The sequence below is a fragment of the Choloepus didactylus genome, chromosome 21 (genome assembly GCF_015220235.1).
Source record: "Choloepus didactylus isolate mChoDid1 chromosome 21, mChoDid1.pri, whole genome shotgun sequence".
Lineage (NCBI taxonomy): Eukaryota > Metazoa > Chordata > Mammalia > Pilosa > Megalonychidae > Choloepus > Choloepus didactylus.
This window is the reverse complement of record NC_051327.1, coordinates 19,131,215-19,154,106: the sequence shown is the minus strand read 5'-3', so window position 1 is coordinate 19,154,106 and position 22,892 is coordinate 19,131,215. Positions and strand designations below refer to the sequence as shown.

The 22,892-nt window shown below is 49.9% G+C and overlaps 1 protein-coding gene and 1 long non-coding RNA gene across 9 annotated transcripts; one reads left to right on the top strand and one right to left on the bottom strand.

Moving 5' to 3' along the window:
- Window positions 1–1,615: 1,615 nt before the first annotated feature.
- Window positions 1,616–21,372, bottom strand: LOC119518279. Of its 6 annotated transcripts, XR_005213703.1 has the most exons (6): window positions 21,261–21,372; window positions 20,720–20,861; window positions 20,464–20,618; window positions 19,151–19,901; window positions 18,020–18,135; window positions 1,616–2,551 (listed from the first exon to the last, which is right to left on the bottom strand). It is a non-coding gene; the product is annotated as an uncharacterized LOC119518279 (long non-coding RNA). The 6 variants fall into 6 exon arrangements; XR_005213705.1 differs by lacking the exons at window positions 20,464–20,618; window positions 20,720–20,861; window positions 21,261–21,372 and adding an exon at window positions 20,017–20,444 and having other exon boundaries at window positions 19,151–19,242; window positions 19,746–19,901; XR_005213700.1 differs by lacking the exons at window positions 20,464–20,618; window positions 20,720–20,861; window positions 21,261–21,372 and adding an exon at window positions 20,017–20,444.
- Window positions 18,682–21,209, top strand: EPO (erythropoietin). Of its 3 annotated transcripts, none has more exons than XM_037815390.1 (5): window positions 18,682–18,887; window positions 19,424–19,566; window positions 19,765–19,851; window positions 20,107–20,286; window positions 20,485–21,209. In XM_037815390.1, exons 1-5 carry the CDS (start codon window positions 18,875–18,877, stop codon window positions 20,638–20,640), a joined length of 579 nt encoding a protein of 192 aa, XP_037671318.1. In that variant the 5' UTR covers window positions 18,682–18,874; the 3' UTR covers window positions 20,641–21,209. The 3 variants fall into 3 exon arrangements, with proteins under 3 accessions (XP_037671318.1, XP_037671317.1, XP_037671316.1); XM_037815389.1 differs by having other exon boundaries at window positions 19,406–19,566; XM_037815388.1 differs by lacking the exon at window positions 18,682–18,887 and having other exon boundaries at window positions 19,244–19,566.
- Window positions 21,373–22,892: the final 1,520 nt, after the last annotated feature.

The following is a 22,892-nucleotide window of genomic DNA, read 5'->3' as shown; positions in this document are numbered from 1 at the left end:
GAGGTGTTACGTAAACTCTGAGTAGCCCTGGTGGGGTCCAAAATGGTTTCACCTTTGACTTGGGTATTTACGGGTGAATAGGTATTTGCTGGGCAGAGAAGAGAGGAGAGGGCATACCTGGCAGAGGGCTCAGCATGTCCAAAGGTGGGGATTCACAAATAGAGTGTTCTAGTTTGCTAATGCTGCCAGAAAGCAAAACACCAGAAATGGACTGGCTTTTATAAAGGGGGTTTATTTGGTTATACAGTTAACAGCCTTAAGGCCCTAAAATGTCCAAGGTCATCAACAATCAACAATAGGGTACCTTCACTGGAGGATGGCCAATGGCATCTGGAAAACCTCTGTTAGCTGGGAAGGCATGTGGCTGATGTCTGGCCAAATTCCACTTTCAAAATGTCTTTCTCCCAGGACATTCCTCTCTTGGCTGCAGCTTCTCTTCAAAATGTCACTCTCAGTTGTTCTTGGGATGTTTGTCCTCTCTTAGCTTCTCTGGAGCAAGAGTCTGCTTTCAACGGCCATCTTCAAACTGTCTCTCATCTGCAGCATCTCTCTTGGCAACTGGGTGTTCTTCAGAGTGCCGCTCTTGACTATAGCAAGCTCGCTCCTTCTGTCTGAGCTTATATAGTGCCCCAGTAAACTAATCAAGGCCCACGCCGAATGGGTGGGGCCGCACCTCCATGGAAGTTATCCAATCAGAGTCATCACCCACAGTTGGGTGGGTTGCATCTCCACGGAAACACTCAAAGAATCACAATCTAATCAACACTGATGCGTCTGCCCACACAAGATTACATCAAAGATAATGGCTTTTGGGGGTCATGATACATTCAAACCAGCACACAGTGTGTGTTCTGGGACTGGAGACTCAGGGTGGCTAGAAAGCAAGAGGCAACCCAGGGAGATTCGGAGATAAGACTGGAAACTTCCTTATCAGGCTACCCCCACCTCCCACCCCCCACCCCCCCATCAAATTTGACTGCAGGGGTTCCTTGGAGTCCCAGTAGTGGAGTGGGGAACCGGCCAGGCGCTGGGTGGAACTGTGCCTCCCTGCACGTATGTGTTCTTGTCTCCAGGCCCAGCCGAGGTGGTGGCAGGCAGCCCTCGTGTGCTCAGTTTGTTTTGGCAGCTCCCTCTCCCAGCCTGTTTGCTTGTTGTTTCTCCTCCATATTCTCTCTCTGCTTCCCAGTGGGACTTCCCTCAGTGGCAGGTCTGCAGAAACAGCCTGTAGATGCTGCCCCTGAAGGAAGACAGGCTCTAGGGACTCACCTGGGGGTGCGTGGGGGGGAGAAAGGGGGCATGGGGGAGGCCCCTGTGCCTCCTGGAGTCCACGTGGATGGGCAGGCAGGGGACTCTGCTTCCCTCTGTAGGGAGACCCCCTCGGCCTTTAGCACACTGACGTGGCGTCCATCAAACCTGGGATAAGGGGTGGGGGGGTTAACGTGGGGCTGGGGTCCAAATGCAGCTCCCGTCCCCTCAATAGTTTTTTATTCAATGGTTTGAGAGCCCACGATGAGTATGAAAGACCTCTTCCCACAGCCACAGACCTCCAGAGTATGAACACAAATCCACACATAGACATCGGCTTGTCATCCATGAGCATTTAACAGCCACTAGATTTAAGGACCTGGGTTGGATGCCAGGCCTGCAGGAAAGGTTTAAACCACTGGTCCTTCCTCCAGAGACTTACGGTAGAAAGCAGGACAGAGGGATTTAAGAAGACAAATAGTTTGTATAGGACTTGGGTCCATCTTGGCAGTGGTCAGGGCTTGGTAGATTTTGGCTGATGTTCCTATGAGCCATTTTGGGTCATATGGGGTCTCTTAAACGGGATGCGGAGAAGGGAAGGAATGTGATTCTGTGTGTTCAACTCACAAAGCTGGGTTATTAGTTCTACCATGTTGCCAGGGACAACGCAGAAATTAAGATTAAAGACAAAAATATCTTTGAGAGACTGGGAGCAGGGGACACACCGCCTGTCAGGTGAGTGTGTGAGCCCCGTTCCCAGACCCTTAGTTATTATGCTTTTAGAGTAGAGTAATGCTTTACTGTGCACGTAGATATTTTCCCATGGTTGTTTACATCAGTCTGCAAATGGTTCTTATCTTAATCTGAAGGACAATAACAGAAAACAGTCCTTCAGCCACATTCTCACATCCGGGCTTACTTTAACGAGGTGTGCCTTGGCAGTGTTCTGTCTCAGCAGGGGCCCAGTGTTCCAGGCCCCCACCTCAAGTATGTGGGAAGGAGAGGAGAAACTTCAGGCCCTGTTTCCCACACTACCAAGCTTTTGATTGTCGCCGGCCTAGCAGGGACAAGGAAAGGCCTCAGGACATTCGCTGGTTTAGATGGGCTGGTGGCCCTCTGAGGTGTGTCCTGGCACTCTCTACAACCCAGGTGAGCTCCTGGTGCTTGATCACAGGCTGGGGAAACAGTGGCCGCTCCAGAAACCCTTGACCGTCTGGAGGAGTTGGATGGCAAATGTGTGTCAAATAAAGCTCCTTGGGGAACAGATGTCCAACTGCCCAGAAGTTGGTGTATTAGCTAGAGTTCTCTAGGGAAACAGAATCAACAAGAGATTTCTATAAATATAAGATTTTATAAAAGTGTCTCACGCAACTGTGGGTACGCACGAGTCCAAATTCTGTAGGGCAGGTAGCAAACTGGCAACTCCAATGAAGATGTTTGATGAACTCCTCAGGCAGTCAACAGGCAACTCCGATGAACTCAGGAAATGCTTCGCTGGTTAGCTGAAGAAGAAGTGAAGGTCCTCTCCCTTTCTTCCTTGAAAGTCTTCAACTGATTGGATTGAATTCAGCTGATTGAATTCTCTCATTGCAGAAGACATGCCCTTTGTTGATATAATCAGTCACAGTTGCAGTCAACTGACGGATGATTTAATAAACCAGCCACAGATGTCCTTGACCAGACACCTGGATACCATCACCTGGTCAAGTTGACACATGAACCTAACCATCACAGTCCACCCCTTGTAAACTTGGCAGTTATACACATCACCTTAAACCATACTTTATCTCTAAGTAGAGCACAGTAACAGACATATATTTCACTTAACAGTACTCAGCTGTCCTGCATACAACCAGAAACACATTAAATCTCTCCAGAATAGGGTGCAAGTCCTTGGGTGACATTGACTCTTAAACTTGATTTCTTTTAACTTAAATACTGTGAAATGAACAATACAGCTTATGTCATATGATAAAGGAGATAAGACAGAGAAGAAAACAAAGATATTTGCTTTACGGATAAATACAAACATACTCGTAACAAAACAAGGAGGAAATATTCATGCCATCATTGTCCTCGTTTCTGTAACTGGTCATGTGGTCGTTGTTCAAAATTATCACTACCTTCTTCCACTACCCATTCCATGTTCCCTTTACCCTCAGCAAGCACTTCAGCTGGCCATGGTTCTTTGCCTGGTGGGGTGACCCAAACCTTCATTCCTGAAGTTTCTTGGCCATTGGTAGTCCTGCCTGGATTGGGTTCGTGCAGTTTTCCATTGACTTTAATTTCAGGGAATGGTAGTACTAAGAGATGCTCTAGGGGATCTCCTGTATTCCAGGAAAACTCTTCTTTACCTCCATGGTGTAGTTGCAGAGCTATTTCTCCTTGATAGGATCAATCACCCCAGCCAGTACGGTAATCCCCTTCCTTCCCTGTTGACTCAGAGGCATAAGAAGCCCAAAGTGGCCAGGTGGCAGTCTTAACTTCCAGTTCAATGGAATTATTGTTGTTTCCTGGTGGAAGCACTCCTCCTTTTGGAACTAAGACTTGTAGACCAGCAGAGCTTAAGTTTGCAGGGACAGGAAGCAATAATTTTCCTAGTGGATCACTAGGAGTGATAGTGGTGCCACTCCTGTTTCCATCCTTTGATTCCTGGACCCGTGAATCCTGGCTATGGGAGAAACAGCACCATAGAGTGGACACTGATTCAGAACATACACAGCCTCCTGGAGAACACTGCCCCAGCCCTGCAAGGTATTGCCTCCTAGCTGGCACAGTAATTGAGTCTTCAAAAGGCCATTCCATCGTTCTATCAACCCAGCTGCCTCTGGATGATGCGGAACCTGGTAAGACCAGAGAATTCCATGAGCATGTGCCAATTCCCTCAGTTCATTTGCTGTGAAGTGGGTTCCTTGGTCAGAAGCAATGCTGTGTGGAATACCATGATGGTGGATAAGGCATTCTGAAAGCCCACAGATGGTAGTTTTGGCAGTAGCATTCCATGCAGAGAAGGCAAACCCATATCCACAGTATGTGTCTATTCCAGTGAGAACAAATTGCTGCCCCTTCCATGATGGAAGTAGTCCAATGTAATCAACCTGCCACCAGGTAGCAGGCTGATCACCTTGGGGAATGGCGCAATATCATGGACTGATTGTGGGTTTCTGTTGCTGGCAGATTAGGCACTCATCAGTGGCTGTGGCCAGGTCAGCCTTGGTGAGTGGAAGTCCATGTTGCTGAGCCCATGCATAACCTCCATCCTTACCACCATGACCACTTTGCTCATGAGCCCATTGGGCAATGACAGGAGTGGCTGGGGAAAGAGGCTGACTGGTATCCACCACATGGGTCATCTTATCCACTTGATTATTAAAATCATCTTCTGCTGAAGTCACTCTCTTATGTGCATTCACATGGGACGCAAATATCTTCATGTTTTTTGCCCACTCAGAAAGGTCTATCCATATACCTCTTCCCCAGATTTCTTTGTCACCAGTTTTCCAATCATGTTCCTTCCAAGTCCCTGACCATCCAGTCAAACCATTAGCAACAGCCCATGAATCAGTATACAAGTACACCTCTGGCCAGTTCTCCTCCCAAGGGAAGTGAACACCCAGGTGTACTGCTCGAAGTTCTGCCCACTGGGAGGATTGCCCCTCACCACTGTCCTTCAGGGACATCCCAGAAAGGGGCTGCAGTGCTGCCGCTGTCCACTCTAGGGTGGTGCCTGCATATCATGCAGAACCATCTGTAAACCAGGCCCCTCAGTCAACTGATTCAAGACAATATAGCTGTGGGCTGGGAAAGAGAAGTATAAGGTGGGAGAAGTGGGGGCCACGGGCATTTGGGCCACTTCCTCATGTAATTTACTTGTGCCTTCAGGATCTGCTCGAGCTCTATCTGCTCGAGCTCTATCTCTTATGTACCATTTCCATTTTATGATGGAGTGCTGCTGTGCACGCCCAGCATTATGGCTTGATGGATCAGACAACACTCAGCTCATGATAGGTAACTCAGGTCTCATGGCAACTTGGTGGCCCATGGTTAAGTGTTCTGTCTCTACTAAGGCCCAATAGCATGCCAAAAGCTGTTTCTCAAATGGAGAGTAGTTATCTGCAGAGGTTGGTAAGGCTTTACTCCAAAATCCTAAGGGCCTGCATTGTGATTCTCCTATAGGAGCCTGCCAAAGGCTCCAAACAGCATCTCTATTTGCCGCTGACACTTCCAGCACCATTGTATCAGCTGGATCATATGGTCCAAGTGGCAGAGTAGCTTGCACAGCAGCCTGGACCTGTCACAAAGTCTCATCTTGTTCTGTTCCCCACTCAAAACTAGAAGCTTTTCTGGTCACTTGATAAATGAGCTGGAATAGCACACCCAAGTGAGGAATATGTTGTCTCCAAAGTCCAAAGAGGCCAACTAAGCATTGTGCCTCTTTTTTTGGTTGTAGGAGGGGCCAGATGCAACAGCTTATCCTTCACCTTAGAAGGGATATCTCAACATGCTCCATACCCCTGGACACCTAGAAATTTTACTAAGGTAGAAGGCCCCTGTATTTTTGATGGATTTATCTCCTATCCTCTACCACTCAAATACCTTATCAACAAATCTAGAGTAGTTGCTACTTCTTGCTCACTAGGTCCAATCAACATGATATCATCAATATAATGGATCAGTGTGATGTCTTGTGGGAAGGAGAAATGATCAAGATCCCTGTGGACAATGTTATGACATAGGGCTGGAGAGTTGATATACCCCTGAGGTAGCACAGTGAATGTAAACTGCTGGCCTTGCCAGCTAAATGCAAACTATTTCTGGTGGTCCTTACTAACAGCTATTGAGAAAAAAGCATTTGTTAGTGCAATAGCTGCATACCAGGTACCAGGGGATGTGTTGATTAGCTCAAGCAATGATACCATATCTGGAACAGCAGCTACAATTGGAGTCACCACCTGGTTAAGTTTACAATAATCCACAGTCATCTTCCAAGACCCATCTGTTTTCTGCACAGGCCAAATAGGAGAGTTGAATGGGGACATGGTGGTAATCACCACCCCTGCATCCTTCAAGTCCTTAAGAGTGGCATTAATCTCTGCAATCCCTCCAGGAATCAGGTATTGCTTCTGGTTTACTATTTTGCTAGGCAGGGGCAGTTCTAGTGGCTTCCACTTGGCCTTTCCCACCATAATAGCCCTCACTCCACTCCTCACAGGGAACCAATGTGAGGATTCTGCTAGTTGCTGAGTATGTCCATTCCAATTATGCATTCTGGCACTGGGGAAGTAACCACAGAATGGGTCCAAGGACCCACTGGACCCACTGTGAGACAGACCTAAGCTAAAACTCCATCGATCACCTGACCTCCATAAGCCCCAACTCTGACTGGTGGACCAGACTGACATTTTCAATCTCTTGGAATTAATGTTACTTCTGAACCAGTGTCTAATAATCCCTGAAATATCTGATCATTTCCTTTTCCCCAATGCACAGTTACCCTGGTAAAAGGCCATAGGTCCTCCTGGGGAAGGCTGGGAGGAAGAATAACAGTATAAATTTTTGGCAGTGTAATGGGGTCCTTCCCCAAGGGTACGTGGCCTTCCTCTCATTCAAGGGACTCTGGATCTGTAAACTATCTCAAGTCTGGGAATTGATTAAGGGGCCATCATGCTCTGTTTTTGTAATTCAAGGCAGACTTTTGTTCACTTGACATAGAATTCTTCTGCTTATACAGTTCAAACAAGAATTTAGTAGACTGCCTGTTCTAGTTTGCTAATGCTGCCGGAATGCAAAACACGAGAAATGGATTGGCTTTTATAAAAGGGGGTTTATTTGGTTACACAATTACAGTCTTAAGGCTGTAAAGTGTCCAAAGTAACACATCAGCAATCGGGTACCTTCACTGGAGGATGGCCAATGGTGTCCAGAAAACCTCTATTAGCTGGGAAGGCACGTGGCTGGCATCTGCTCCAAGGTTCTGTTTCAAAATGGCTTTCTCCCAGGATGTTCCTCTCTAGGGTGCAGTTCCTCAAAAATGTCACTCTTAGTTGCACTTGGGATATTTGTCCTCTCTCAGCTTCTCTGGAGCAAGAGTCTGCTTTCAAGGGCTGTCTTCAACTCTCTCTCATCTGCAGCTCCTGTGCTTTTTTCAAAGTGCCCCTCTTGGCTGTAGCCCCTCTTAAAAACATCACTCACAGTTGCACTGAGTTCCTTCTGTTTGTCGGCTCATTTATATGGCTCCAGTGATTAATTCAGACCCACCCTGAATGGGCGGGCCAACACCTCCACGGAAATTATCCAATCAGAGTCATCACCCACAGTTGGATGGGGCACATCTCCATGGAAACACTCAGAGAATTACAATCTAATTAACACTGATAGTTCTGCCCACACAAGATTACATCAAAGATAATGGTGTTTGGGTGGACATAATACATACAAACTGGCACACTGCCCATCTACGTTACTACTAGGTACTCCATGATCTACCAGCCAACACTCTAAGTCTCTGCGAGTCAGATTATTTTGACTGCTGCTTTGAGCCTGTTTTCCATTATGGTAGCCATGCCCACCTTGTCTTTGACAATTAACTGCTGCCACTTGGCTTCCACCGACTGGGGATCTGATTATCCCCATTATGTTTAAGGATTCCAGCTCAGTGACAGCAGTTCCTACAGTAATATCTGACCTATAGAGAAGGGTGACTACAGAGCTCTTCAGAGATGATGGAGCTAGTCTCACAAATTTATTCCTCACAGTCCTCGTAAAAGGTGTGTCCTCTGGACATTCCAGGGATGTGTGAGCAGGTCTTCCATGATAAATCCACTCTAACATTCCAATCTCTCTAAACCTTTGAATCCCCTCTACATTATACCAGGGCAGTTGTGGCATTTCAACCTCCTGTAGTGCCGGCCACTTTTTGATCCATATTTCAGCCAACCACCCAAACAAACTGTTAACGCCCTTTCTAACCCCTAGAACTACAACGTTGAATGCAGAATCTCTGCTTAGTGGGCCCAGATCAGTAAATTCAGCCTGTTCCAACTTTATATTCCTTCCACCATTATCCCACACCCTTAATATCCATTCCCACACATATTTCCCTGATTTCTGTCTGTATAAGTTGGAAAACTTATACGGTTCTTTTGCAGCATAGCGTACTTCCTCATGGGTCACACTTTGTACCTCACCCTTCATGGCCTGTTGGGACTTTAGTCTAGTTATAGGCCTTGAAGCAAAGACTGGTGGTGAGGGTGGGTCATGAAAAGAATTAGAATTATCCCTCAAGCCATTTGCCTCCAGACTTTCTGTTGTAGTTTCATCTTGTGAAACAGGATTGATCTCTACAGACAGAGGAGTGAGGGCTGCTTCCTCAGGGGAGGTGATTATAGGTTTAGCAGGCACTGAAGGGTTAATCTCTTTAGGTAGAGGTTGGATGGCAGGCTCCTTAGGGCAGATGGGAGGTTGGGAGGCTGTTTCCTCAGGGCAGACTGGGGGTAGGTGGGGGGAGGGCTGTTTCCTCAGGCCAGACCACAACAGGTATAGCTAACAAAGACTCAGAAGAATCCAGGGTTCCAGTGTCCTCCCTGCCATTATTATCAATCCTTATGTTCTCATCCCAAGTTTCAGGATCCCATTCTTTTCCAATCAATGCCTTTACTTTAACAGCAGACACCCTGCGAGGTTGAGATTTTAGTTTACATTGTAAATCTTCTACTTGCACAATGAGACTCTGGGTCTGGTTTTCAGAAATCTCAAGTCTGTGGTCACAGGGAATAAAATTTTCTTTCAGGGCACACATAGAAACCTTTACGTCTGTCATACAGCACTTAAGTTTTAAATTTGAAGACTTTAGCTCATTTCTTTCTCTTATAACTTTATCCAGCATATCTAAGAGCAACCAGCCAATATCATTATAACTCTTAACTCTGAAAAACTCTGTTAAGGTGTCAAAAACACTGTCACTTAGAGCCTTGCTTCGTACAAGAGCGTGATTAGGAGAATCGAATGGTGATATTTTGCGTATCTCCATTGCCAACTCATGCCATGGATTGTCAGTGCCATCTTGATTATTGGAAATGGAGTCATTAGTGCCTTTAATCAGAGTAGAAAACCAATTGTAAAAGCCCATTTTAAGATTCTGTTTCTCAAGAACCACTCCTGGCACCAAGTTGTATTAGTTAGGGTTCTCTAGGGAAACAGAATCAACGAGAGATATCTATAATATATAGGATTTTATAAACGTGTCTCACGCAACTGTGGGTATGCATGAATCCAAATTCCATAGGGCAGGCCGCAGACTGGCAACTCCAATGAAGATGTTTGATGAACTCACCAGGCAGCCAACTGGCAACTCCGATGAACTCCTCAGGAAACGCTTTGCTGGTTAACCGAAGAAGAAGTGAAGGTCCTCTCCCTTTCTTCCTTAAAAGTCTTCAACTGATTGGATTAAATCCAGCTGATCAAATTCTCTCACTGAGGAAGACACACCCTTCGTTGATATAATCAGTCACAGCTGCAGTCAATTGACTGATGATTTAATAAACCAACCTTCTGGTTTCTTAACCAGCCACAAGTGTCCTTGCAGTAATGGTTAGGCCAATGCTTGCTTGACCAGACACCTGGACACCATCACCTACCCAAGTTGACACATGAACATAACCATCACAGTAGGTGAGGCAAAGAATGTCCCACCAAGAAAGGAATCTGAGGTAATGGCTGCTTAAGTATCCATCTTCCCGAAATTATGGGTGTTTTTTTTTAAAATATCTTTTCTTTAAATATGCAATTTTATTGAAATACACTCACATACCATATAATCCTTCCAAAATATACGATCAATGGCTCACAGTATCATCATATAGTTGTGCATCACCACCACAATCAATTTTCAAACATTTTCAGTACTCCAAAATAAAGAAAAAATATGTAAAAAAAATTAAAAAAAAACACCCAAACCATCTCATACCTCTTATCTCCCCTATTATTTATATATTTTTTGTCATTATTCTCTTTCTCATCTGCCCACACACTGGTTAAAGGGAGTGTCAGTCACCAGGTTTTCACTATCACATGGTCACACGATAAACACTACATAGTTATACAATCATTATGAAGAATAAAGTTGCTGGATTACTCTTCAACAGATTCAGGTAGTTCCTTCTAGTTACTCTAATATGCTAGAAATTAAAAAAGGAATATCTATATAATGCATAAGAATAACCTCTAGATTGACATTTTGACTCTATTTGAGATCTCTCAGCCACTGAAGCTTTATTTTGTTTCATTTCTTTCCCCCACTTTGTACAAGTTGGCATTCTCAATCGCATGATGCTGGGGCCAGTCTCATCCCTGGGAGTCCTGTCCCTCGTTGCCAGGGAGACTTACACCCTTGGGAGTCATATCCCACAAAATGGGGAAGGTTAGTGAGTTTATTTGCAGAGTCGGCTGAGAGAAAGAAGCCGCATCTGAGCAACAAAAGAGGTTCTCTGGGGGTAACTCTTAGGCATAATTATTAGTAGGCTTAGCTTCTCCTTTGCAGGAATAAGTTTCGTAAGGGCAAACCCCAAGATCAAGGGCTTGACTTATTAAATTGGGATTCCCTAATGCTTGGGGGAATATCAGGAATTCCCCAGGGGAGGAAGTTTAATATTTCCACATTTTTCCCCAGTCCCTCAAGGAGACTTTGCAAATACTTTATTATTTTCAGCCCAAAGTACTCAGGGGTGCATCGGGGTATCACATTAACCTGTACAGAATAATAACAAGATCTCATCCCCCATTCCAGGTTCCATGCAACCATATTGTTTAAATAGACTGACCATACAGGTTATATTAGAAAGCATATAAATTCTGTACCAAATAAACATCTCTTGAATAAGTCAAAACTCAGGAGTAGATGTGACTGCCATAAGAGCTTACAGCCTACGAACTTTTACAAGCCTCGTTGAACTCGCTGCACTCCTGCCTTGTTGATTGCCCAGTCTCTGCCCACATTCTATCCCCTGCTATCTGTGCTCTTGAATTCAATTCTCAGCATTTGCTCTTTACAGTAATTTTATATTAGTGAGGCCTTACAATATTTGTCCTTTGGTTTCTGACTTATTTCATTCAACATAATGTTCTCAAGGGTCATTCACCTAGTTGCATGTCTCCTGACTTCATTCCTTCTTGCAGCTGCTCAATATTCCATTGTATGTATATACCACAGTCCCCCCTTCCGGTTCACCCCTCGGTGTACCCTTAGGCAGCCTCCATTCATTACAAATCATGAATCCTGGGGCCATAAGCACCAGTGTGTAAATGTCTATTCATGTGCCAATTTACAGTTCTTCCAAGCATAAACCAAATAACAGGGTTGCAGGATCATGTGGCAACCCTATAATTAGCCTCCTGTGGACCCACCACACTGCCCTCCAGAAGGGCTGCACCATCTACTCTCCCACCAACAGTGAATAGATATCTCTCTCTCTCCACATCTTCTCCAGCACTCGTACCTTTCTGTTTATTTTTTGAACAGTTGTATCCACACACCATACAATCCATCCTGAGTGACTGATCAATAGGTCCCAGTATAATCACATAATCATGCTTTCAGTGGGTGCTTTTTTAATGTGTAAGTTCGGTTTAGCCATTCTGACAGCTAACTTTATGTGCCAACTTGACGAGACTATGGTGCCCAGTTGTTTGGCCAAACACTAGCCTAGATTGCCATGAAGGTATTTTGTAGATGTGAGTAGCAGCTGCAATCAAATGACTTGAAGTGAAGGAGATTGCCCTTGATGATACGGGTGGGCCACATCCAATCTGTTGACGTCTGTAAGAGCAAAACCTCAAGTTTCCTGAGAAGTCATCCTACTTCGACTGCAACATCTCTTTTCTGAGTTTCCAGCTTACCACCTGCCCTATGGATTTCGGATTTGCCGGGCTCCATAATTGCATGATCCAATTCCTTAAAATGAATCCCTTAGTATATATGTGTACACATATGCCGTTGGTTTTATTTCTCCAGAAAACCCTGACTGATACTGCTGTGTCTTCTTTTTTTTCAATGATCATATATTGTTTTTGTAATAAGAAGTTAATTCTTTATGAAGTCTATTCCCAGTTGATTCCCTGTTCTCTGTGGGGTGATCAGGGGAGTTAGGTTATAAAACTGATGAGCTAACCTCAAGGAGAAGAGGTGATTTATTGCCCAATTCAGCAGCTATAAATATCTGATGAATGAATGAAGAGATGGATGGACGTGCAGTCAGATGCCCAGAAGGACAGTTTGCTCTCTACTCCCTTGGGAAACGCCAAACATCACGTCAGTGGATGTGTGCAAGTCAAGGGTGACCTTCACAGGACCTCCTAGGATTTCTTCCAACTCAGAGTCTAGAAATCTAACTTTCTGCAAGAAAAATACACTTTCTTGAAGTTACTAAATTTCTTTGCCAGTTTATGAACTAAGACATGAGCAAAGAACTTGCTTATATATAGATCAGGGGATGCTTATGGGGTCAAACAATAATTGAGATTTGTTGATTTTCAGTGAACCCTGAACAATTTGGGGAAATATTTACTAAATGTGGATGTTTAAGAATATGTCTGAGGCTGCCATAAACTTCCCTAGAGCGGATCTTGACCTGTATTCCTCCAATTAGGAAGGGTGGTGGGCACCCATAGGGCCACCCTGTAGGGTTCATGCAAAATCCTCAAAAAGCCACCAAGCCCCACGGGAACAAAATGAAACCTTCATATTCACAACAACCCACCTCCAAAACCTTACCTGGGAGAAAAAAAAATTAAAAAATCCCTCCTGTTTGTATTGTGTTTTGATTTTCCCATTTTATTTTTGTTTGGAAAAGAAAGCTACTCTGGTTGACTTACCTGCTCTGTCTTCCAAAATAGGATGGGTGACGTGGGAAGGGGCTTAGGAATATCTGAGTTTGCTTGTGAGCTAGAGATCCTGGCATGTGGTCTCAAGCTTTTCACAGAGACCCCCGATCAGGAGTAAGTGGTTCCTGAGCCAGAGGTTGAAATAACTGGTGTTTCTGGGAGTCTGAGCCCTCCAAGGAGAAAAGTGTTTGGTGGACTCAAGAGAGAAGGAACCAAGGAATGTGGCTCTACAATCCTTCAAGGCTTGCCTAGGGTGGGCTCAAAGGTCTCGTCCAGTCCATGGCCTTTGGATCTTCCCCAGGCTTCCCTAGGAGGTGACAGGGAGAGCTTAGAAATCCCAGTTGGCCCCAGGCTTTGAAGAAAGAAGTTGGAAGGGGGAAGAGAGATGAAGCAAAGTAGGGTTCCAGTGGCTGAGAGATTTCAAATGGAGTAGAGAGGTCACCAATCCATAAGAGGGTATTCCTACGCGCTACATAGATAGCACCTTCTAGCCTTTAGTTGTTGGAATGGCTGGAGGGAAATCCCTGAAGCTGTCGAACTGCAACCCAGTGACCTTGAATCTTGAAGACAATTGTATAACTCTGCAGATTGCACAGTGTGTCTGTGTGACTGTGAAAACCTCGTGGCTCACACTCCCTTCATCCAGTGTATGGAAAGATGAGTGGAAAAATGGGAACAAAAATTAGATGAAGAATAGGGTGGGATGAAGGGGATGAAAAGATTTAGGTGTTCTTTTTTGCTTTTATTTTTAATTTGGAGTAAGGAAAAGGTTCAAAAATTGATTCTGGTGATGCACGCACAACTATACGATAGTGCTGTGAAAAACTGACTGTAGGGTGTGTGAATGTATCTCAATTAAACTGTATTAAAAAAAGTAAATGAACAATGGGGGGAGGAGGGGGATAGGATGTTTTGGATATTCTTTTTAATTTTAATTTTAATTTTATTTTTGGAAGTAAAGAAAATGTTTAAAGTTTGATTGTGGTGATGAAAGCACAACTATGTGACAATAGTGTGAACGACTGATTGTACACTTTGAGTGACTGTATGTTATGTGATTATCTCTCAATAAAATTGCATAAAAAAAAAGAAAGAAGTTGAAGACTGTCCTGATATATGCTCCTCACTCCTCCCCCACCCCCAGCAGTGACACCATTTCACTCGCTTGTGTTCAGGGGCAAGTGTGGTCGATACAAACACCCACAGAATGACTTTTTCCACTGAGTTGCTTGTGAGGGCAGCTACGATATCAGAGATAAGGAGCCATGAATGTGTCCCCAGCTCCCAAGAGGGGACAGTGAGGGATGCTGAAGGGTACACTGGTACATTGGAGATTTGGTCTCTAGGCCTCGAAGGAAAGGGCACGTAGGAGGAGTAAGGAAGCAGGGAGTACAGGAACAATAGCTGCCAGGTGTAACATAACCCCACGACAGCCCTGGGAGGCCACCCTATCAGCGTCACCGTCCCCATTCTATAGGAGCGAGTCCGAGGCAGGCACTGGTCCGGGGCAGAGCTCAGGCCCCCGACCCAGGCTCTGTGGTTCCCTGGACAACCCCCTCCAGCTGCGGGGCCACAGGGCTGCCTGCTGAGAACGGAAGCCCGCGTGTCTGGTGCTACCTCTAGCATGGCTACTTTGTGACCAAGAGAGCAGCCCTTGCCTCAGTTTCCCCAAATTGACCTTCACAAAGGACTTCTCTCTGGTTCCCCAGCAGAAATCCCTTCTCCAGTGCCCTTGCTCCCTTTCCAGTCCCCAAGGTCCAGGAAGCACCCCCCATAGCCTCCGAGCCATCCCCCCCACCCGTCACCTCACTTCCCAGCACAGAAGATCTTCTGGGCCTCTGGCTGAACTCCCCAGCTGAGATGAGAAGTCACTGCTTGGAAGGGAGGAAGGAGCAGACAGCTGGGGCTTCGTGCTGCCTGGGGGGCCGGGACAGCTCAAGGGGGCTGTAAATTTGCTTCTCCTTGGATTTTCAATCGGATTTGGCTGCCAGGAGGAATCCATGGAACACAGCCCACCTCCACCCCCGCCATCCTCTTGTCACGACTGTCCCTCTGCAGCCCTGCCTCGGTGGCTGCCTGCTCCGGAAGTGGAGGAGACCTCGGGGGCCCCTGGGATCCTGGGGTGTGTCACACCCCCCTCCAGGCCGCACGTACTCAAGCTGAGGAGCTGGAGTGGAGGGACCCCAAAATGCAACTCCACCCACGAGCGATGAACTTAGGCAGGCTACGAATTGGGCGCTTAGCGGGTACAGAGCTGAACAAGACCCCCAGACCCATGCTTCGTTCTCCTCCTATTCACAGGGCACCTGGGTCACCCGGTCCCCTAGGGGACAGTTCCCACCCAAGTCCACACGAATGGTGCCCCCTGGAGTTGGGCAGTGCTCAACCTTGACGGTTGTCCATGGCAGCCGTGCCAGCAGAAGGCCTAAGCTGGAAGTGCAATGGAAGGAGGCAGTATTTCCTGATGGGGGCTCAGGGAAGGCTTCATGGAGGAGGGCATGCTTGGATGTGGGTTGGGAAGACAGGGGTGGACCGTGTGGGAGGGCAGTCTGTGTGGAAAGCCTGGAGCGAGCAAAGGTCAGGAAGCTGCACACCATTTAACTCAGCTCAGGTGAGGGCAGGAGGTGCAGGAACGAGCAAAGTGGGAGAATAAGCTGGAAGGCTGGGTTGATGGGTCTTCATTCTGGGGCAATGGGAGCCACTGCAGGCTCACGTTAAGGGGCATGAAGCAAATAAGGTTATTCAATGAGAAAGTTAATCTAGCAGCTGTGTGGGGTGTGAACTGGAGAGGACTGGGAGCCAGGACTCCAGGTTCAAAGAGGGCCGAAGGAGCAGACGCCAGGTGAGGTGGAGGGCAGCCAGAGACCTTCAGGAGACCCTTTGCAAGGATGCTGGGTCTGGCTCAGAGGATTAGAGCAGTATGTGGGAGTGGGCGCTGGGCAGGTGGAGCCCAGGTAGCTCTCTGGCTTTTCTCCTGCTCCTCAGGGTCCACCGCCATCGACGGTGGATGGAGGGACCCCTGCTGGGCAGCCTCCAAGAGCACCTGGGGTGACGGTGAACCACCAGCCAGCCGCGGCCCACTTAGCAGGGGGGGCTCCAGCTTAAGAAGTAGGTGTGGGGTGCACCCAGATTCATTCCTCTTCCCTCTTGCCCAGTCTGCAATCACAGCTCTCTCGCCCCAAAGCCCCAGAGGCTGGATGAGCCAGCACCCCCCGGCTCCAACAGGCCCCAGCGTCCAGGATTTAGGGGCTGTGCACACACAGGCAGGGGCCTGGGAGATTAGCTCTGGGCCCCGACAAGTTGCTGGGAGGGGAGGAGCAGGTCCACCAGCCAAAAGCCTCCTTCTTCCCCTCCCTCTCCTCAGGCTCTGTCCACCCCCCTCCATCTGTCCCCGGCCCCCTCTCCATGCTCAGGCCAGGACAGTGACTCAGGAGCCAGGGGACTGGAAAAACAGAGCGCTGGCCGGGGATGGGGTGGGATAGGGGGTGTCAGGGCAGAACGCGCGTGCGGACGTGTGTGGACGTGAGTGTGCGTGTACCGGTCCCACAGCTGGGTTCTGGGAAGGGAGCAGAACCTGGCTCTGGGGCCCATAAGGGGCTGGGAGGCTGCCCGGGTTCTGAGAGGGAAACAGGGACCAGAGCGCACCATGGGGATGCAGGACCGGGAGCCAGGACTCCAGGTTCAAGGAGGGCTCTGGGGAGCAGGTATAAGGTGAGGCAGAGGGCAGAGGTGCTGGGCTCTGGGCTTCCAGCCAGAGAACGTCATAACTCGCGGCCCTGCCTCCTCTGTCTGCATGTGCCCCCTCAATTCCCCTCTGTACACCCCTCTCAGATGATGCTCAGCCCCCAGACACCTTCAAGGGCCCTTCCTGGCCTCGGACTATCTTCTCAGTGTGGCATCACTAAGTCATCTGAAATTCAACCCTCCCCCCAGTCCGCCCGATCTCCCCTCGGTGCCTTTTCTCCTCAGCTCTGAGTGCCATTTGACATGCTCTATCTTTTATTCATTTCTCCTTATTGTCCGCCTACCCGTTGGCCTCCCTGCTGGAATGCCAGCTCCTGGGAGCAGGGATTCTTGTCAATCTCATCATCCACTGCTCTGTCCCCAGCTACCTGGCCAAGAGTAGGTACCCCATGATATTTCTTGGATGAATGAATGAATGTTTCCCACTCTTTCCAAACAAGACTCAAATTCTTCGGAGTGGCATTCCAAGCCCTTCCCCAATCAGGCCCCACCCAAACCAACACTCCCACCTTTTCCACCTCACCCTCCCCAGCACACCCAGCCCTCCATTCGCTTTTGCTGAATCAGCTCCCCACCCCTACCTGCCTCCCATCTCTTCCCACTGAAACCCTACAAGCTCATTGTCACCTCCTCCATCAAAGCCTCCTTGATTTCCCCCGCTACAGGTGAGCTTCTCCTCTTCCAAACTCCTGCAGCTCCAGTCTGCACACTTCAGTCCTCACACACTGCCCTGCGCACCTGTCTTATCGCAATTTATAAGCTCCCAAACTCCAGGAGGGCAGGAGCTAGGTCTCAACACGTATTTCTGTCCTACAAAGTGTGTAGCCAAGGGTCTTGCACAAAGCAAGCACTAAATGCATAAATAAAATATTTCAAATATCATGGGACAGGATAGGGAATGCAGGAATATATAAAACCACCTGTATCTGTAGGACTTTCCTGTCATTCAAGACCTGCATGAGGTGGGGCTTTCATCACACCCATTTGACAGGTGAAGACACTGAGGCTTAGGGACTCAGGCCACTTCCCAAGGTTTGAGAGTCCAGTTGGCCTTGACCTCTTGGTCCAGGGAGCCTGCTGCCCTTCCTTGGGGCTTCCCAGAAGCCACAAAGGCTTAGCTGCAAACCCAAATTCCCATCACTCTTGGGATTACCTTTATTTCAGCGTTCTTAAAAATCTTGTGTCGCAGGCTATCCGATGTCACAGATCGAAAAAAAATGATGTCAAAGTGCGTGTGTGTCCTCTACAGCAGGCCAGGTGCTCTGTGCCCTGAAAATTAAGTGTTTTTTTTTGTATTTACAGGGTCCTAGAAAATGAGGGAGGGAGGAGAAGAACCCCAAATTCTTTGCTCCGTTCACCCCTATCGAATTCCCCAAACAGACAGCACTGGTTTCTAGATCACACACTGGGATTGGGAGAAGGAAGGCAATCCGCGCACTACCCCTGCAAGCAGCTAGACACAGCTACATCCAGGCACTCCCAGCTCTGAGACCCCAGCCAAGGCTGGAATCCAACACCCCCCACCCCTACCCCCAGGGGAGGTGCGGGGTCCCGGCTTTTTCCAGAATCTCCCTGTTTTGGGTGCACACCCAGCTGCGGGGCCCCCGCACACCCGCGCCTGCAAGCAGCTCTCGCTCCCGCCCCACGTGTCCTGCCCCCGGCTCTGACCCCGTTTGGCTCCCACCTCCGGCGACACCTCACGCACACACCCTCGCCCCCCCATCCCCCATCCCCCATCCCCCCACACGCACGCACACATGCAGATAACAGCCCCGACCCCCGGCCGCAGCCGCACAGTCCCCGGGCCAACCCCGGCCGCTTGCATCGCCGCGCCTGCCTCCCGGACCCCGGCCAGGGGCGCTGCTCCCGCCTCGCTCCTCCGACCCCCCGGCCGCCTGGACGGCGCCCCCACTTCGAGCCTGCCCCGCCGAGCGTCCCGGGATGAGGGCTCCCAGCGTGGGTGCCGGCCGAGCCCCCGGTCGCTAAGGGGCCCCGGCGAGGCGCGGAGATGGGGGTGCGCGGTGAGTACGCGCCGCCCGGGGGGCGCCCTCACTCCGGCCGGGGCCGAGCCCCTGTTTGAGCAGGGATTTGCCGCTGGGGCTATTGACCGGGAGGTGGCCGGGTTCAAGGCCCCGCGACTTGCCAAGGACCCCGGGACGAGACGGGGCTGGGGCAGGGTCGGGGAGTCCCCGTGAAAGGCAGAAATCCGAGCGGGAGACGGGGGCAAGGTTTGGGGGTTCCGGGAGACGAGGAGCGGCCGCGTGGGTGGGGAGGAAGCGGATACCTGGATCTTGGAGCCTCCACCGGGATCGGCGAGAGGGGCAGCCTCGGTCCCGGCCGGATTGAAGTTTGGCCCCGAGACGCGGATGCCGGTAGCTGGGGGCGGGGTGGGCGCGCGGCAGCTGAATGAATGAAGGCAACGGAGGCCGAGCCCCAGGGCTCCGGAGGTTGGGGTCAGGAGGGAAAGCGGGGCGCAGAGGAGCAGGATGTGTCCCCCTCACCAACCTTTTCCTCTCCTGCCCGCCTCCCCCTCACTCAGCCTGGCCCCCTTTTCTAGAATGGCCTGCCCTGCTCCTTCTGCCCTCCCTGCTGCTGCCTCTTCTGGGCCTCCCGGTCCTGGAGTCCCCGCCATGCCACATCTGTGACAGCCAAATCCTGGAGAGGTACCTCCTGGAGGCCAAGGAGGCCGAGAATGTCACGGTGAGTCCTGTCCCCACATTCCACCGCCCCCGTTCTTGGGGGTCCGGGTTCTTCCTACAGATCTGGGAACCTGGACCCCTTCCAGGGGGAAGCCAAAAAATGATAAAGCTGGTGACCCCCAAAGCGTGCGTGGAGGCTGGGTGAGGGACAGAGCCACGGAGCACCCCCGAGGCCCTGACCTGGGGTCGTGACTTTCAGGCGGGCTATGCAGACAGCTGCGGCTTGAGTGAGAATATCACAGTCCCGGACCCCAAGGTTAACTTCTACACCTGGAAGAGGATGGAGGTGAGTCCGTGCGTTCCTTCCTCATGGGGAGTCTCAGTTTGGGAACCTGGCTGGAGTGGGAGGGAGAATGAGAGAGAAGAAATCAAGCAGCAGAGCTGAGGGCTGTATGGAGTTCACTTGCTCGCTCACTCACTCACGCTTCATTCTTTTATTCATTCAACAAACCTCATTGCATACTTGCTGTTTGCTGCTTGGTGACTGGGGCAGGGCGGGCATGGCTTGGGCGGACTGATTCCATGTCCCCGCTTCCTTTAGGTTGGGCAGCAGGCCCTGGAGGTCTGGCAGGGCCTGTCCCTGCTCTCAGAGGCCATCCTGCGGGGCCGGGCCTTGTTAGCCAACTCCTCGCAGGCGTCGGAGACCCTGCGGCTCCACGTGGACAAAGCTGTCAGCAGCCTGCGCAGCCTCACCTCCCTGCTCCGGGCGCTGGGAGCCCAGGTGGGTAGGAGGGGTGCACACCACCCCTCCCATACGCTCGTGTTTGCCCTTTCTTTAAAGGGGGAAGAAGGGGCTCTGCCAAGGAATACTGGGGCTCTCCTCATCTCCCTCCTGTCACCCCTGATTGTGTCCCCAATCCCATATCCCCCCGGGGTGTCCAGCCCTGCAGTAAGTAACCTCCTGTTCTCTCCTTGGCAGAAGGAAGCTGTCTCCCTTCCAGATGCAGCCCCCACTGCTCCACTCCAAACATTCACTGTTGATACTTTGTGCAAACTTTTCCGAATCTACTCCAATTTCCTTCGGGGAAAGCTGAAGCTGTACACAGGGGAGGCCTGCAGGAGAGAGGACAGGTGACCTGATGTCCCCCGCAGCCCCAGGGCACACCCACCGCCTGCCTCGCTTACCACCCCTGCCTGTGCCGTGCCTTTCTCACCACCACTCCCAGTGCCTTTTGCAGGGCCATCAGCTCAGTGCCAGCCTGTCCCAGGGACACTCCAGTGCCAACGGTGACATCTCAGGGGCCAGAGGAACAGTCCAGAGCTCACCTCGAGATCGGAGGATGTCACAGGGCAAGTCTGAGGCCCCAGAGCAGGAGGAATTCAGAGGTTAGCCTTCAACTCAGGAATGGAACTTTGCTGGGGACGTGACACATAAGCTCATCGCCATGCCTGGCAGAATTGATGCCACAACAAGCTTTGGAGGGGAAATGCGTCTTTTTGCACCCACCAAGCAGGGCCAGGATGGACTGGAGAATTTAGTCGGCGAGCCAGGAATCTTCCCGGCCCAATGGGGACTCCTACAACAGCAAGCACCCCCTGGACAATGGGGGTGATGGGAGCTGCAAAAATGGGATAGGGGCTGGCCCCTGGCTGATGTGCGGCCCGGCCTTTCTGTATTTTATCAATCACACTGGCAAGAACCGAAACCACCAACACCTGTCTCTTGGCTTTTTTGTTTTCCCGGAAGCCCCCTACCTCTTTGGCTTTGTCCTCGTAGTCTGCAAAGTTGCCCGTCCCAGCTGTGGGGCAGTCCCGGGGAGCCAGAGGTGAAGGGGAGCAGGCCCTACGTGCTGCCTCGCATGGCCGGGCTGACCTCCTGACCCCACCGGGCCTGAGGCCATGGCTCTGCCCACACTGGTCAATAAGGTGTCTCCATTCAAGGCTGTTTCCCGCCAGCGGCTGCCAGCCCCACCTAGGCCAACCCTTTAATGAGCCCCGCTGCCCTCAAGGAATCCAGAGCTGGGACTAGGGGCCCCCAAACCCTGCCCACTGGACCCTGACAATTTCCCACCTCTTTATGGCCCCTTTGGCATGCAGGTGACCTCTTTCCTTGTCGGAGCTCCACCCAGAAGCTCACAGAAGGGGTTGCAGACAGAGGAGCGGTGGGAGTCGCCTGCAGGGACAGGCATCTCAGTGAGCACGGCCCTGTGCCAAGCTCATTTTATTCCTAATGTGACCCCTCCAGGCAGGGACAGCGCCAATCCCATTTTACAGACCAAGAAGTAGAGTATCCTGCCCAAGGCCAGGAAAACAGGAACCCCCAGCTCCCCCCAGTACTCACCTCACCCCTTCACTCACCCACTTATTCCCTCCAGGGGACACAGAACAAATGAGCTGGACCCCGACTCTTTTTACACTTTTGATTGCAGCAGCATAGATACAATGCAAAAGTTCCCAGTTTAATCACTTTCAAGGGTACAATTCAGTAGTGTTAGTTGAATTCACAATATTGTGCTACCATCTACTATCCCTACTTTTCCATCACCCCAAAACAGAAACTCTGCATGCATTAAGTAATAAAGCCCCCTCCCCTCCCCCCACCCTGGTAACCTGTGATCTTACCTGAAAACCAGCTGTCTCTATGAGAACCCTCACTCTTGATTCCTACTTCTAACTTTACCCTTCACTCTGACAATGGGCTTCGAATTCTTTCCCAGAAATAATCCTTCAGCTGGAAATCACTACCCGGGGGAGACCTGTACAGACGGCAACAAATGTCACAAGACAGAATCGGGTCCCCATTCCTGACCACTGTCCCATTTTTGAGGATCAGTCTCTCTGCTTCCATCACAAAAATTAGAGAAATCAGCCTGTGTGGGGGGTGGGGGTGGTGTGGGGGGGGTGAGGGGAAGCAGTGGTGGGAGGGGGTGGTCCAGGGCAGGACCCCTGAGGAGAGGCCCCGCCCGGGCTAAGCCAGCCCCTGGGCTGCAGTGCCCCCTGCAGGCTCCATTGGGAAATGTCGGAGTAACCTGCAAGGAACAGAATCCTTTGAGCTCTTAAAACAAACTTATCAACACAGTTCTATATTTAGGTCAGCAGCCCTAAAACCTGTCAAATACCTGGCTCTTTTCTCCAGGTTTTAGGGCCACTGACCTTATTCCTTGACAGCGCTTCAGATTTCTTCCTGCTCTCTAGTTTAAAAATAGCCACTGTGGAACATGAACTCTACGATCACTCCTGGGCCAGGAGTGGTGGAGGAGTCCATGAGAAACATTCTGAACACAATTCACTTATTCCGCCCCTATGGGGGGCCGACGGTGACCAGCCTCTACCCAACTGCCAGGAAATAGGAAGGGACACTCAGGCTGGGCCACTGAGATGGACGCT

What these genes read in the sequence shown, in the direction of transcription:
- EPO (XM_037815388.1), top strand. Translation starts at nt 19,273, where the DNA reads ATGAATGAAGGCAACGGAGGCCGAGCCCCAGGGCTCCGGAGGTTGGGG. An exon ending in ACACCTGGAAGAGGATGGAG is followed by an intron (nt 19,852 to 20,106) that starts GTGAGTCCGTGC and finishes CGCTTCCTTTAG; the next exon opens with GTTGGGCAGCAGGCCCTGGA. An exon ending in TCCGGGCGCTGGGAGCCCAG is followed by an intron (nt 20,287 to 20,484) that starts GTGGGTAGGAGG and finishes TCTCCTTGGCAG; the next exon opens with AAGGAAGCTGTCTCCCTTCC.